The sequence below is a fragment of the Mobula birostris genome, chromosome 3 (assembly GCF_030028105.1).
Source record: "Mobula birostris isolate sMobBir1 chromosome 3, sMobBir1.hap1, whole genome shotgun sequence".
In the NCBI taxonomy this organism is placed as follows: Eukaryota; Metazoa; Chordata; class Chondrichthyes; order Myliobatiformes; family Myliobatidae; genus Mobula; species Mobula birostris.
In genome coordinates this window covers 35,011,791-35,028,965 of record NC_092372.1, presented here as the reverse complement: position 1 = coordinate 35,028,965, position 17,175 = coordinate 35,011,791, and the positions used below count along the sequence as shown (strand labels likewise).

The 17,175-nt window shown below is 41.2% G+C and overlaps 1 protein-coding gene across 2 annotated transcripts in view; it reads right to left on the bottom strand.

The window, feature by feature from the left end:
- The window catches only part of epg5 (ectopic P-granules autophagy protein 5 homolog (C. elegans)), a 126,414-nt gene extending 110,666 nt beyond the window's left edge, over window positions 1-15,748 (bottom strand). For both annotated transcript variants that reach the window (XM_072252453.1, XM_072252454.1), the window contains exons 1-4: window positions 15,672-15,748; window positions 14,170-15,165; window positions 3,489-3,729; window positions 2,180-2,316 (exon numbers count right to left, since the gene is read on the bottom strand). In XM_072252453.1, coding sequence (XP_072108554.1) covers window positions 2,180-2,316; window positions 3,489-3,729; window positions 14,170-15,165; window positions 15,672-15,722 — 1,425 coding nt within the window. In that variant the 5' untranslated portion in view covers window positions 15,723-15,748. The remainder of the gene's footprint in view (window positions 1-2,179; window positions 2,317-3,488; window positions 3,730-14,169; window positions 15,166-15,671) is intronic.
- Between the last annotated feature and the right edge of the window lie 1,427 nt (window positions 15,749-17,175).

Here is a 17,175-nt window from a genome sequence, read left to right as displayed (position 1 = left end):
TGGCAGGCAGTGACTAGTGGGGTACCGCAAGGCTCAGTGCTGGGACCCCAGTTGTTTACAATATATATTAATGACTTAGACGAGGGAATTAAATGCAGCATCTCCAAGTTTGCGGATGACACGAAGCTGGGTGGCAGTGTTAGCTGTGAGGAAGATGCTAAGAGGATGCAAAGTGACTTGGATAGGTTAGGTGAGTGGGCAAATTCATGGCAGATGCAATTTAATGTGGATAAACGTGAGGTTATCCACTTTGGTGGCAAGAACAGGAAAACAGATTATTATCTGAATGGTGGCTGATTAGGAAAAGGGGAGGTGCAACGAGACCTGGGAGTCATTGTACACCAGTCATTGAAAGTGGGCATGCAGGTACAGCAGGCTGTGAAAAAGACCAATGGTATGCTGGCATTCATAGCAAGAGGATTCGAGTACAGGAGCAGGGAGGTTCTAATGCAGTTGTACAAGGCCTTGGTGAGACCACACCTGGAGTATTCTGTGCAGTTTTGGTCCCCTAATCTGAGGAAAGACATTCTTGCTACAGCGGGGGTACAGAGAAGGTTCACCAGATTGATTCCTGGGATGGCAGGACTTTCATATGATGAAAGACTGGATCAACTAGGCTTGTACTCTCTGGAATTTAGAAGATTGAGGGGGGATCTTATTGAAACATATAAAATTCTAAAGGGATTGGACAGGCTAGATGCAGGTAGATTGTTCCCGATGTTGGGGAAGTCCAGAACGAGGGGTCACAGTTTGAGGATAAAGGGGAAGCCTTTTAGGACTGAGATGAGGAAAAACTTCTTCACAGAGAGAGTGGTGAATCTGTGGAATTCTCTGCCACAGGAAACAGTTGAGGCCAGTTCATTAGCTATATTTAAGAGGGAGTTAGATATGGCCCTTGTGGCTAAAGGGATCAGGGGGTATGGAGAGAAGGCAGGTACAGGGTTCTGAGTTGGATGATCAGCCATGATCGTAATGAATGGCGGTGCAGGCCTGAAGGGCCGAATGGCCTACTCCTGCACCTATTTTCTATGTTTTTATGTAATATATTTATTCCTTTAACTACCAATACGAGTCATTACTGAGTTCAAATATCATCAAAAGAAACCTTTTCTAACTGCATTAATAATGTGGATAAATTTCAAACATAAGCTTTTTTTGTAAGTGACACTAAGTTAGGAAGAATAGTAACTTGTGGGCTAGACAAGAATTTTCAAAAGTATTATTGACGAACATTGCTAGAGAAAACTATTTCAGATGAACTTCAATAAAACTAGGAGCTGTGGAGGACCAATGGGATTTAGGTATCTATGTGCAGCATGCAGAAGTGAAAGAAATCAGAAAGGCCAATGGAATGTATGACTTGATGAGAAGTGGAAGAAATGCAGAATCGACAAAATCTTCAATTGCACACATCTTTTGAATTGTACACATCTACAGCCCTTTAGAAATACTGAATTTATTTCTAGGCAACACAGATTAGGATACTGTATATGGCCTATGAATTGGTACAGAATCACCAGAATAATATAATTTAATCATTTTAAGACACTATGAGACCACTGAGGATATTGTATTCAAGTAGTTTAGAACTTTCAGGGATCTTACCTCATCTGGATTTGTTGGGGAAGCTTTCAAGAAACTACATCCTCTTGAATAGAGATCCAGATTAAGTGAGTACAGCTGGATCACCTAAGTGTGAAATCAGGGAGCACTTCCTTCCTTCAGTGGGTTGTAGAAATTTGAAACTCTTTTCCCTATGAAGCTATGGAAGTTGGGACTATTGAAATTTCCAAAATTAAGATACATCTTATAAAGAAAAGTTATGAGGTGAGTGGGAACAAGTGCAGTTGAACAAAATAGCTACAAATCAGGAATTACTATGTTGCACACATACAGCACATTGCTTTCAGAAATGTTGAACCAGTGCAAAGTAGTTATTTATTCACATTTTGGTGTGCTGTTCTCCAGATCATGTCTCAACAAAAGTGCAAGATGCCAAAGAGTATTTAACAATTATTATTTGATACAGATACATGACAATGGCATATTAAATGAGAGTGAAAGCAGTGTATATACTTGGTGCTCTTCACCTGGGGTAGCTGAGGCTGGAGCCAGAAAGAAAGTGAAACGGCTATATCTACTTTATCAAAATAGGCATTCTTATAACAAAATTTCATACCAATCTCTGCAGCCAAAGAAGAATGTCGCAATGGAATTGACCATCTTCAGTTACTCTTCGTGTAAAACTAAACAGAACACTGATGCTTTCTTTTAAAAGTTGCAGGTCTGAATAGCTGCAATCTATTTCTTGATCAGCTATAAAAAGTTAGACAATTGTATGATGTGACAATTATTTAAAAAGTACATCATGTTAAATTTTGGTAACTAAACATGAACAGCATATTTATACCTTATGAAAATTATTTGATTAGATTTATGAAATGCATTATTCTGGCTTCTTAATGAAGCTTAGCACATGACTTTCCTAAAAAAAACGTACTGCAGTTTGATTATATATTGGCTGAAAATTACATTGTTAATATTTTCATGTTGTTCTAATTAAGTCTCAACTTTGCTTTCATCCAATATATGTCTAGAGAAAACACTTCTTCTGCAACTGACTACTTGAATTCCTCCATCAGCAGACCTTAGTCAACAAGGATTGATAACAACATCTCTTCTTCGGTGATCATTGGCACGTGTGCACCTCAAGATTGCATGCTTAGCCCTACGCTCTACTTTCTATACGCATGACTGTGAGGCTAAGCACAGTTTCAATGCTATCTTCAAACTTGCTGTTGGACAAAATACAGGTGGCAATGAGTCAGCTACCAGAGTGAGATACAACACCTAAGTGCCACAACAACAACAACCTCTTGCACAACATCAACAAAACTAAAGAGCTGTTTGCTGACTTCAGGAAGGGGGAAGGAGGTTGGACATGAAACAGTCTATGCTGGGAAAATTCTAGGTAGAGAGAATCAAAAGTGTCAAACTTTTGGCTGTTAACATAATGGATGACCTGTCCTGCGTCCAGCACTAGATGCAATAATAAAGAGGGTGCACCAACACCTTTACTTTCTTTGGATATTCAGGAGGCATGTCTTGTCACTAAACACTATCAAACTTCTACACATATACTGTAGCCAGACTGCTTGCATCAGGGCTGGCATGCCAATTCCAAAATACAGGAGCAAAGATGCTGCAGAGAATAGGGGACTCTGTGCAATAAATCACAAGCAAACCCATCCACACTATGAGATTGTTTCACTGCAGCATTTAATACTCTATTTGCTGTAAAAATTTAGTAGATTTTGTCACCAAGATTATTTTAATAAAGTAAAAACTAAACAAAACATTCACGTACATCATACATGTATCAAACGTGCAGCATTCATTTTAAGAGAAGCCAGGCCAAAGTTATAGTGTAGATCCATTATCAAAACAAAATTTGTAATAAAAATACTAAGTATTGACAGAATATTAACCTTGTTTTTGCACAACTGCCACTGCTTTAAATGCTGGCGAGCTATTCAACAACCTGTAAATGTAAGATTCCACCTGGAGGCGAGAAACCACTGAGGTGTAGGCATGTAAAGCCATTGTTTGATGTAAGTGATCAGCCGTAATACCCATCACCCGTTTCAGCTCTCCGAGAACTAATTTATTCATCTCCACAGTCTGAAATCGATAATATGTCATCACTTTTGCTTGATCGGCACAAACTCCCTGTGAATTAAAAAAAATACAGAAATATCCACATTGAAGGAAGGCTACAAAAAAAGGTCTGGGTTCCCTTATAGAAGTAATACATTTGTGTTTATTACCAGAGCACAAAAGTAGCAAGGGAAATGTCAATTCATTTTTGAGTACATACATTGCAAAATTATAGAGCAACTTTTTTCATTTCCATACTTGTTTTGAATCCAATCAGCAAACTAGTATCACAAAAATGATGTTTAACTGTTGTTACGGCAACATTATTTCTATTTTTATGAATGCTTTCAATATCAGGACTTCAATATGCATTTTAACACTGCCAATATGAATAGATTCAAGTGAATATTATTTCATCAACTACTGATTAAAAGTAATATAGTATGAATGAGGCTAAAAGGCCACAGGCAAGAATCTGCCAAAGCAAGGCATCTGTGTCCTACTAGATCCCACAAAAAATGGCAGATAATCCCACCATTCTTCTCTTACACACTGCTGTGCCAAAAAGCTTGCTTGAAACTTATCATCATCAATGTTCCTCCCAGCCCATCATCATCCTCCACTCACAACCCAAGGGTTCCCTAAAGTGCCAATGTGGAACATTTAAGTGTTGCAAATATTGTAGCCTACTTACGCATGTGGAAACTCTTAGAAAATAAACAAAACATTAACAAACAAATCATTTACTTTAGGAAGTCAGAAAATAAATATTGGCTAGATACGTATACTAGGGACGAATTGGTGTCCCTGTTTAACAACTTGTCCAAGATATAGCACCTATTCAAGTGCAGCAGACCCTCAATACATCAAAATATCTGTTGGAATACCCCTTCTATTCCCCACTCTGGCCTTTCATCAGTTCTCCTCATCTGGCCATCACCTCCTCCTGGTGTCCCTCCTTCTTCCCTTTCTCCCACTGGAAGTCTGGATTGGAAGCAGCATCTCCGGCACCATCACATTGAGCACGGGGCCCCCCCAGGGCTGTGTGCTCAGTCCACTGCTGTTCACTCTGTTGACCCACGACTGTGCTGCAACACACAGCTCAAACCACATTATCAAGTTTGCCGATGACACAACCGTGGTGGGTCTCATCAGCAAGAATGATGAGTCAGCATACAGAGAGGAGGTGCAGCAGCTAACGGACTGGTGCAGAGCCAACAACCTGTCTCTGAATGTGAACAAAACAAAAGAGATGGTTGTTGACTTCAGGAGGACATGGAGTGACCACTCTCTGCTGAATATCGACGACTCCTCCGTAGAGATCGTTAAGAGCACCGAAGTTCTTGGTGTCCGCCTGGTCCCTCAACACCAGCTCCATAGCAAAGAAAGCCCAACAGTGTCTCTACTTTCTGCGAAGGCTGAGAAAAGTCCATCTCCCACCCCCCATCCTCACCATATTCTACAGAGGTTGTATTGAGAGCATCCTGAGCAGCTGCATTACCGCCTGGTTTGGAAATTGCACCATCTCGGATCGCAAGACCCTGCAGCGGATACTGAGGTCAGCTGAGAAGATCATCGGGGTCTCTATTCCCGCCGTTACAGACATTTACACCACACGCTGCATCCGTAAAGCGAACAGCATTATGAAGGACCCCATGCACCCTTCATACAAACTCTTCTTCCTCCTGCCATCTGGTAAAAGGCACCGAAGCATTCAGGCTCTCACGACCAGACAATGTAACAGTTTCTTCCCCCAAGTCATCAGACTCCTCAATACCCAGAGCCTGGACTGATACCAACCTACTGCCCTCTACTGTGCCTATTGTCTTATTATTTATTGTAATGCCTGCACTGTTTTGTGCACTTTATGCAGTCCTAGGTAGGTCTGGTGTAGTTTTTGTGTTGTTTTATGTAGTTCAGTGTCATTTTTGTATTGTTTCATGTAGCACCATGGTCCTAAAAAACGCTGTCTCGTTTTTACGGTGTACAGTACCAGCAGTTATGGTCGAAATCACAATAAAAAGTGACTTGACTTGTCCAATCTCCTCTCTTATCAGATTCCTTCTTCTCCAGCTGCTACCTTTCCCACCTGGCTTCACCTGTCACTTTCTAATGTCCTCCTTCACCACCGCCCCCCCCCAGCATTTTATTCTGCTGTCTTCCTTTCCCATCCCGATGAAGGGTCTCGGCCTATTTATTCATTTTCATTGATGCTGTGAGCTGCTCAGCTGCTCTAGCATTTTCTATGTTTTACTCTGGATTTCTAGCATCTGCAGAATATCTTGTGTTTCAAAATACAAGCTGTTGATCTTTCTCGCTTACTTTAGGTTAAATGAGATTCACCATTTGTGTTAACTGTCTATCCTTTACCAATAGTCATGTGAACTACTTGGAGTCTCAATTACTGCTATGTAAATGAAAGAATATTTCTCTCTGCATGAACTGACCGACCGCGAAACCCAAACTGGTTACTGCACCACTAATATGGTAGGAAGATCAAACACAAACCAGCCAGTCCATCGTCAACTCTGAACAAAAGTTCTCAACCAGTAATATCCAACTCTATGCCTGACTGGGAATCTGCAATGCAATTCCCTTTCTGATGCAGTCCGAGATCATGATCTTCCAGGCAATACATTAAACAGACTGAGCAGTTTCATACTAGGCCCTCTGCACAGTTACAAAAATTCATTGGTATATTAAAGATTATGAATGTATGCAACAGTTGGGATTTAAAGGGAGCCGAGCAAAGTGGGCAGGCCATTATGCGATCTGCTGTTGAGTTGGAAGTGCCGATGTTTTGGCCTGAGAGGCATCGCTGAGGATGCTGATCAGTGGTAAAAGTAAGATCTTTTACTTTCCTCAGCAGCTTTAGTGATTTAGAGATGGCAGTCAGGTCGATTGCATTGTCCTTCTGCACAATGTGGTAGATCAGGGAAATTGCCAGTACCCTTAGTGACTATATCTCTGGGAAGTGCATCCATCAGCAGCAAGTGACTGACCACTACAGTTGAACTCACTTAGAAGCACCTATATTGCCGAGAGCACCGTGGACAGGGATCTTAGTGAGGTGGTCATGCCGAGGGCGCAGGAAACAGGTCGCTGGGTGACCATCAGAAAAGGTAGAGCGAATAGGCAGAGTGCTGGATTTCCCTGTGGCCATTCCCCGCATGAACAAGCATATTGTTTTAGATTTTTTTTGGGGGAGGAGGGGATTTTTTTTTTTACTTTCGGAGTAGCAGCGACTGGCTCTGATGCACAGCACAGGAGGGTGGCGACAAGGAGAACTGTAATGACAGGCGATTCAGTCGTTAGGGGAAATAGAGAAGATTCTGTGGCCACAAGGAAGTCTCCAGGATTGTAACTTGCCAGGTTCAATCAAGGATGTCTCTAAATGGTTGCACAACTCTCTCCAGGGGGACAGCGAGTAGCCTGAGGATAGTGTGCATATTGTCGCCACTGACATAGGTAGAAAAAAGGATGAGAACCTACAGGATATAGAGTTAGGCAAAAAGTTAAAAAGCAGCATATCAAGGACTGTAATCTGTGGATTACTCCTGATGTTACAGGTAGTTAGGGTAGATGAATACGTGACTGAGGAGCTGGTACAGGAAGGAAGGATTCAAGTTCTTGGATGGACCTTTTTCTGAGGCAAAGGTGTACATGACGGACAGACTGCATCTAAAATGGAGGGGAACCCATATCCTGGCAGGATGATTTGCCAGTGCTTTTTTGGGATGGATTAAACTAGTCTGGCAGCAGGATGGGGCCCATACAGTAATGTGGCAGATGACAAAGGCAAATGCAATGGGCGCCACCGTAGCATAATGGTTAGTATGACACTATTACAACTCGGAGATCAATTCCAATATCCTCTGTAGGGGGTCTGAACGTTCACCTCATAGAATGTGTGGGTTTTCTCCAGGTGCTCTGGATTCCTCCAACAGTGCAAAGGCGTAGGTTACTTGATCATTATGAATTGTCCCGTGATTTGGATAGGGCTGAATCGGGGGTTATTGGGGTGGTGTGGCTGAAAGGGTCAACTGAGTGCTGTATCACTAAATAAATAAACAGAACTTAAAGCAAGGGACTTCAGTAGGCAACAGAGTAGTGAGGCAGACGTGATATATTAAACTGCATTTATTTTAATGCAAGAAGCCTGGCAAGAGGGCTAATAAGCTCAGAGCGTGGATAAGTACATGGGGTTGGCATTTTACAACTTTTGCAGAAACGCAGTTGAATGATGGGCAGATCTGGCAGCTCAGTATTCCAGGGTTCAGGTGCTACGTGTGTGATGCAGGAAGAGGCAAGACAAGAGGAAGGAGTTGCACTTTTAAGGAGAACATCACAACAGTAGAGGGGTTATTCCCGGGGGGTGGTCTAGTGAGGCTGTATGGGTGGAACTCAGAAATGAGGAAGGGGTAACCACTTTGGTAGGACTGTATTATAGGTCCCTTCATAGTCAATCAGAATTAGGAGACTGAGGTCCTCTGGGGTACACAGGCCTCTCCTTCATATGTTCTACCAGTCTGTTGTTGCCAATACAATCTTCTATGTGATGGTGTGCTGGGGCAATGGCATCAACGTGGGTGATGCCAATTGGCTCAATAAACTGAATGGAAAGGCTGGCTGTTATAGGAGTCAAACTGAGTACACCGGAGGCTGTCGTAGAACAAAGGATCCTACAGGAAATCCTGGCAATTCTGCAAAATGATTCTCACCCTCTGCAGGCCATCTTGGCTGAACAGTGAAGCCTTTTAGTAATAGACTAAGAGAACTGTGCTGCCCCAAGGAACACTATATGAGGTCACTCTTACCCTCAGCCATTAGGCTCTATAATGAGTCAACCGCACCTACAGCTGGGGAAGTGTTGACCCCCTCCTGTTAGACTGTTTGAGGTAACTTATTTTTTTATCCTTTCTACTTCTTTTGTTATATTTACATCTGTGCAATTGTAATGCTACCGAGACACTGTAATTTCCTTAGGGATCAATAAAGTATCTATCTATCTATTGGGATCACAATTAGCTGCAAGTGTACTAGGCTTGCAATGGTAAGAGATTTTAACTTTCTCAATATTGATTAGACTTGCAAGTCCTACGACCTCGGTGGAAGGAAATTTAAACGCCTCACGAAAGTGTTCTCAGACAATATGTAGATGATCCTATTTGAGAGGGGCCAGCACTAGACCTCCTATTGAGAAATGTGGCAGAGTAACTGAAAGAAGTGTCAGTGAAGGAGTACTTCCAAATTAATTTTTTAAAAAAGTTATGGAAAAAGATGGGACGGGTCCATAAATCCTATAGTGGGGGAGAAGGTTGATTTTGGTGGCTTTAGACAGGAACTGTCAGAGGCTGGAGTTAAGGGACATCTGGAAGTTGAGTACGGTATTTGCCAATGTGAAGCAGAGAGCAAATCTAAATCTGGCGGGAGCAAAGGATGTTGGCACTTACGAGGGTGGGGCACTGTGGGACAGCTGGCAGAGGAGTGCTGGGGCGGGCAGTGGCGTGGGTGCAGACACACCCAGCCCAGAGACACCAGGCAAGGTTATTTGATTCCAAACAACTGGTTTGTTGATCATTACAGAATGTCTCTCAGGTTCTTCCCGCTCCCTCCTCTTTCCCTTCACCTCTTCCCAACCATGATTCTCTTCGCCTTACTCCTTTCCCATTCTCTATCCACAATAGAGACTGATACAAGAATCAGGTTTATCAACACTCACTTCTGTCATGATTTTTTTTTTTTTTTGCAGAAGTACAGGGGAATACGCAAAATTACTACAGCACTGTGCAAAAATCTTGGGCACCATAGCTAAATACATGTGCCCAAGACTTTTTTTACAGTACTGTAAATAATTAGATAGGGTATGTGAAAGGACTTGAAGTGGCTTGGCATTTAAGAGAATTGAAGAGTGTCATCCATAAATAAACCACATTACAAAAGAGGAGGTGGTCGTGTTTTTAAAGTGCATAAAGGTAGATAAATCCTTGAGGCTCAACCAAGTGCACCCTAGGACATTGTCGGAAGCAGGGGAAGAAATTGTTTGGATCCTAGCAGAGATATTTGTACCATCGTTAGAAAGGGCGAGGTACTGGAAGACTGAAAGCCCAATATTTTGCCTCTATTTAAAAAGGGGTTACAAGGGCAAGGCCAGGGAACTACAGGCCGGTGAGTCAAACATTGATGGTGGAAATTCTAAGAAACAGGATCTACCTGCATTCAGGGATATTATGAGCCTAGCTTTGTGCATGGGAAATCAAGTCCCATGAATTTGATTGGGTTTTTCAAAGAGGTGACCAAGAGGACTACTACATGGATTTTAGCAAGGTCTTTGACCAAAGGTGCTGCATGGTAGATCTGGAAGGTTAAACTGCATGGGATCATGGGTAAGCTAGCCAACTGGATACGAAATTGGAAAGAGTGGTAGAGAATTGCTTTTCAGATTGATGGTCTGTAGCTAGCATTTGGTTTTGGGTCCATTGTTGTTTGTGATATCATTGCTTTGGATGAGAACATGGCTAGTAAGTTTGCAGAGAGTACCAAAGTTGGTAGCATACTGGACTATAAAAAAATGTTATCTAAGATTAGAGTGGTATCTAGAACAACTGAAAAAGGCCAAGGAATGGCAAATGCAGTTTAACTTAGGAAGTGTGAACTACCACATTTTGGTAAACTAAATCAGGGCTGGACTTGCAAAGTAAGTGGCAGGATCCTGGAGATCTTGTAGAACTAACAGTACAAGTACATAGTTCCTTATGAGTGGTAACACAGATAGATAGATAGATTTGGCACACTTACTTACAAGCCAGGTTCAAGAGTGGGGTGCCACATTATAAGTGTACAACATGTCAGAGAGAGATCTGGTCACTTAGCTATCGGAACAACGTCATTAAGTTGGAAAGGGTATAGAAAAGATTCACAAGAATGTTACTGGGTCTGGAAAGCATGAATAACAAGGAGAAACAGATAGGCTGGGACCTATTTCCCCCTGCCGTATAGGAGGCTGAAGAATGGCCTTACAGAGACATATAAAACCATGAAGGACATGCACAAGGTGAATTGTTATAGTCTTTTTCTCAGAATACGGGAATCTAAAAGTAAAGGATGTAAGGTAGGATTGGAGAAATTGAAAGGGGATTGAGGGTATATGGACCGGGCTGCCAGCGAAGTACAGGTTGTAACAATTATTACATGTTGGACCAAATTAGAATCACTGAAAGGTGCTCGACAGCTATGGAAGGCACTGCTCCCTCCAAGCTGTGCTGGTGCTAAGCCATGTAGTAACTGAGACGTTCCCACGCACATAGCCCTTGATGTTGCGCAGCTGGAATTTTCTTTTATATAACATTAATATAATTTTGAAATTATGCTAATATAATTTTGCAATTCATGTCAATATAATTATGAAATACACTATAATTGTGTTAATGAATATAATCCAAAAATTTTCCAAATAATAAGTGCCACAACCTTAACCACAATCTTTAACACATTTACATCAGTGTTTTAAGTTACAACCCCTACAAATTGTAACAATAAACACAGAAAGGAAGTCGGTACCTCACTGTTAATAAACCACCAGCCTGCTGAATGCTGGTGCCATCTAGTCAATACATTTTACTTTGCCAGTGTGCCTATCAGTTGGTTTGACTGCCTGACTTCACTTACTTGTGTTTTGAGTTGTGGTTTGCTTGTTTGATGTGCATATTACAAAAAAACATTTAAGGTGCCACACAGTTTTTACGCCATGTAAAATTTTCCTGCTCAGAGCAATGGTTGATCTACGCAACTGTAAAAAAATACAGAGGGACCATAGATGGCGGGGCTTGAATGCTATCACTTCCTATAAATTGAAACCAACCGATCTAGGTGAAAACAAGGGTTTGCTCCCAGATGAGCTCAATGCATCTTATGCTTGCTTTAACCATCAAAACATGGAGGCACCTTCACGAACTCCCACAGCCACTGGTGACCCTGTGATTTCAGTCTCTGATGGTGACATGAGAGCATCCTTCAGGAGGCTGAACCCACGGAAAGCAACTAGTCCAGGTGGGGTACCTGGCTGGGTACTAAAAAACTGTACTGAACAACTGCCTGGAGTGTTTACTGACATCTTTCTCTCATTTTGGCTGTCTACCTGCTTCAAGCAGGCTTCAATTATACTGGTGCCCAAGAAGACCGTGGTAACTTGCCTCAATGTTTATTGTCCAATAGCACTTATATCTAATGTGATAAAGTGCTTAGCGAGGTTGCTGATGAAACACTTGAACTCCTACATGAGAAGGCTTGGATTATTCCAATTTGACCCGTCACAACAGGTCAACAACAGATGCCATCTCACTGGCTCTTCACTCAACCTTGGAACATTTGGTCAGTGAAGGTGCGTACAGTGGGATGCTCGCCATTGACTACAGCTCAGCATTCAGTACTATCATCCATTCAAATCTAATTAATCAATAATCTGCAAGACCTTGGCCTCAATATCTCCTTGTGCAACTCGATCCTCAATTCCCCCACTTGCAGACCAGTCAGTTCAGACTGGCAACAACATCTGTTTTACAATCTCCATCAGCACAGATGCACCACAAGGTTGTGTGCTTAACCCCCCCCCCCCACTCTACTCGCTTATGACTGTGAGGCTAAGCATATTTCCTATGCCATATTTACGTCTGCTGATGACACAGCATATAGGAGGGATATTGAAAATCTGGCTGAGTGGTGCCACAACCTCTCACTCAATGTTAGCAAGACCATTAGCTGACTATTGTCTACAGGAGTAGCAAACCAGAGGTCCAAGGGCCTGTCCACATCGGGGAATCAGGTGGAGAGGGTAGGCAACTTTAAATTGCTCAGTGATATCATCTTAGACGATCTGTCCTGAGTCCCGTGCATAAGCACCATTACACAGAAAGCATGGCAGCACCTCTTTTTTCTTAGAGGTTTGCATAAATCCAGCACGTCACCTTTGACAAACTTCTTTACTTGTGCAGTGAGAGTATATTAACTGGTTGCATCACAGCCTGGTATGGAAACACCTTTGTCCTTGAACGAAAAGCCTACAAAGAGTAGTGGATACAGCTCAAACCGTCCTGGTAAAGCCCTCTGCACCACTCTGCGTGTGTACATGGAGCACTTTCACAGGAAAGCAGCATTCATCATCAAGGATCCCAACATCCACGCCATGCTCTTCTCTCGCTACTGCCATCAGGAAGAAGGTACAGAAGTTTCAGGACTCTCACCGCAAGGTTCAGGAACCATTATTAACAATCAGCCTTCCAGGCTCTTGAACAAGAGGGGATAACTTCACTCACCCCAACACTGGCCTGAACACATCCTATGGACTCATTTTCAAGGACTCTTCATCTCAATTTAACCCTTCAGCCATTAAGCCCTTGAACAAAAGATGGTAACACCCTCACCTTATGATAACTACACTTACTTTATTTCTGGTGTTACCACCATCAATGATCTTGCTTTAAGGACTCTTTTTCTTGTTATTTATTTATATCTGAAATTGCACAGCTTGTTGTTCATTGATCCGGTTTAGTTATAGATTTGCTGAGCATGCCCGCAGGAAAAACAATCTTAGGGCTGTGTGTGGTGACATGTACATATTGTTAATACATTTTACTTTGAACTTTTAATTTTTGCTTATCATTGTTTATTTTTTTCTTGCTGCATTTGCAGAGTTTGTCATCTCTTTCTCATTGGTTATTTGTCTTTCATTGATTCTACTGTTTCTTTGTATTTACTGTGAATGCCCACAAGAAAAGGAACCTCAGGATTGGCTATGGTAACGTAAATGTACTTTGATAACAAACTTACTTTGACTTGACCCTGATTTACAAGATGTTTGGCCAGATACTTGGATAGGAAGAGTGTACAGGGATATGGGCCTAATACAGGAAAATGGGACTTGCTCAGGCAGGCAACTTGGTTAGCATGGACAGGCTGTCCTGAAGCACTGCTTCCACGTTGTATAACTATGACAAAGACCTAAAAGTTATCAAAATACAAGACCTCTCGAAACAGATGTTAAAGGTATGAAGAAAAAAGCTTAGTTATTTCTACAACCAATTTTAAAGAGCTGGCACAAGTTCCAATAATTTTGTGCAAATAACTCACTACCAAGAAACACTGGGAGCTTTTGACAGGAGCTGCATGCAACAGTTTCAATCAAGATCGACAAAATTACCTGCAGACTGCACATGAACAGCATTACAGAACTACAGCTGCAAAAACAATTGTTAAAGATTCCCCATACCAATGATTGTGGATCGGGACTCAGACTTAGGAGTCAGATATGTGGCCACAGATTACATTCATAACAATGTTATCATAATCTTGAAGAGACCAAACATAGAATTCATTGCCTAATTTTCATCTCCAATTTTGCAACTGTGCACTAATCAAACCAGAAAAACAAGGTTAATCTGTACAAGTAGAAATAATTATGAATATTTTGTTTGATCGTTCAGAGTGAGTTCAATTTAACCAAAAATAAGGACTGACCTGGATGGTCAGCTGCTCTTCTTTGAAAGTCCATAGTCTTTTTTCAATACTGTTATAATTACATATCATTGTCTGCAGTTCTGTCACAGCCAGCTGAAGTTGTTTCCTGCATCTTCCGTAGTTCATGAGTAGCTCATAAAGTTCATTTTTGTCTTGACTTGCCACTGAAAGAAACTCTTCTGTATAAGCATCCACATTTTCTATCCATGAACCTAATGCAAATATTTTCAGCTCTTCTTTCGAAAATGGTACAATTTCTGGTTCACGTGGAATTTCTGGATACAACATCTTGAAATTAGGTGAAACCTGCTTTACAAATGAAGTTTCAAGATCTCTCTTATCCTCTGATGGTAAGTCAGGATACAGCTTTTCAAAGGTCAACTGGACAGGAAGATCTACAATGCTTTTATGCAGATTCACGCCAGCCATTTCTGTCTCACCATCACCTAGTGTTAGGACAGCAGGATTTCTCATTTCCTTCCTCATCATTATCCCCTTTTCCATCAAGGTGACTCCCACTTTTTGAGAAGAAACATTTCCATGGTCCATTGAACCCCCAGGTTCAACAACACTTAAGTCTTCTCTGCCTTCTCCAGTGACAGTCTTACTGGAACAAGGCTGTTGATAAGTGTCTGGAATTTCAATACTTTCAGACACCTCACTATTACGTTTGGAGCCATCACCTGAGCTTATTGTTGTCTGATCATGTTTATCTTCAACATCCAATGTAGTAAACTGTTTTGAATCAAATTTCGATTCAGCTGTTGCAATGGATGCAGTTTCTGTACATAATTCATGATCAAGAGTTTCCACAGGCACCCCACTTTGGTCCTCACTTTGCTCCTGAGTTTTTAGTTTTGAGAAATCTGTTTGACATTTATCAACTATTGTAGGATTTTCTACTTTTGTTGGTTGACTGGAAACCAATTCCTGGTCCAATTCTGGCTTCAACCTTTCTTTGTTCTTGATTTCTGTGGTAACTTTTTTCTTTTTGTCCTGTAAATCCAAATCAAATTAGAGATTAACGTTTTAGTACTATAGGTAAAATAATCGGTCGGCTTTCTATTAAAATAGTGCAACCAAGACAAACTCTCATTTTGTCGCAGAGTAACTCTACGGATTAGACACATAATCAACTTTTGGCAGCAGTAAAAATGTACACCTATCAGATGTAATGTAAAACAAGATCACAGTGGCACTAAAGTGAGCTTTTAAACCTTATGAACAGTCACGCATTTTGTAAGCATGAAGCTTTACTCAGATTTCCACAGCATGAGATGTGCTCCAATCTTCTGATAGGGACGGTGGCCGCTGAGCATTCATGACCCTTCTACACTAACACCTCATCAGGTAGAAACTTACTAATTCGGATACACTGCAACCTTCCCGCGGCCCTGAAACTGCCTCCAGCTAAGAGTGGCACCGTTATTTTGAGCGTTGCCATATACATACATGGCACCCCACATACAGACTCGACCTGCACTGCGCGATCCCTCCTTTACCTGCCCCTTTGCAGCCTGTCGTGATTTCCTCGGACGAGCCACTTCCGCCATCCTCAACCTGTCCGGAGCTCCCCGCGCACACGCTGCTGGGAAGGGTCACGGGGTAAGGCGTTACGTCATTTACAACAGTTCCACCGGGAGGCGGGGTCACGTGTGAGCCGGGCAGCGCGAGTCATAAGGTGGGTACTGCGCATGCGCTGAGTCGCCCTGATGGTTTGTATTTCTTTCTTTGTAATTTATTTTTTATTGAATTTCATCATCAAACAAACATTTCCGTAAGATGTATTTCAGATACTGTACATATATATCATATAATCATTTGTCACAAATCTCCACGTAATATTTATCTGAGGTATACACTTATAGAAAGGAGAGGAAAGAAAGAACAATCGAAAGAAGAAAACTATGTACAGAGTAGGGAGTGATCTTTTTTTTACAACATATTCATTGACTTGTGAGAATAAAATCAGGTGTATGAGGTGTTATGTAGTTAAACCATTTTTCCAGTATGAATAAAATTGTTCCAACTTATGATTAACAGATGCTGTTATCTTCTCCATTTTGTAAATGTCCATTGTAATTTCCATCCATACATTTAAAGTTGGGCTCTCCTGTGATAATCATTTCCTGGTAAGAGTCTTTTTACCAGCCACCAGCAGTACATTCATTAATTATGTATCTCTTTTCAACCATTCTTGAGGTATATACCCAAAATATATGGTCTTACTCTCTAAGGGTATTTCACATTTAAAGATATCTTGTAGGGCATTATGTATCCTACTCCAATAGTCTTTGATAATGGGGTATTCCCAGAAAATATAATGATTTGCATTTTGATTTCCACAATTTCTCCAGCAAGCAGGGGGGTTACTATCATAATGGGATTTCTGAGAGGGTGTAATAAAATATCTTATCAAGTTTTTCCACCCGAACTCCCTCCATTTCTGTGAACTGGTACACTTCCATTGATACTTCCATATTATTGTCCAGTCTTCCTCAGATATTATTATTCCTCCTTCCTTCTCCCATTTTGTTTTAATGTATGAAGTCGAATGTGTTTTAAGATTTGACAAACCCTTATTTAGGCTTGAAATTTTTCTACTACCGTTGTCTGAATTACATACTTTTCTAAATAGCTCCATCAGACATGTACTTGCCTTGGTTACATTTTTAACCATCCTATTAACATACTGTCGCATCTGTAAATACTGGTAAAAGTCTTGTTTTTCTAATGTGTTTCTCTTTGAGCATTTCAAAACTGAACAGTGTTCCTTCTTTCATTATATTGCAAATAGCTGTTATTCCTTTAGCCGTCCAGCCCTTAAATCTAGCATCCAGTTGATTCGGCGTAAAATCTGAGTCATATGCACACCATTTAAGAATTGCAATATTTCTCTCTAGTTTATATTCTTTTATAATAGTTTTCCATATTTTAAGAGTCCATTTCACAGGTTGTCAATATTATTTATGTAACTTTGTAGGTCGTTATCAGCCAAAATTGCCT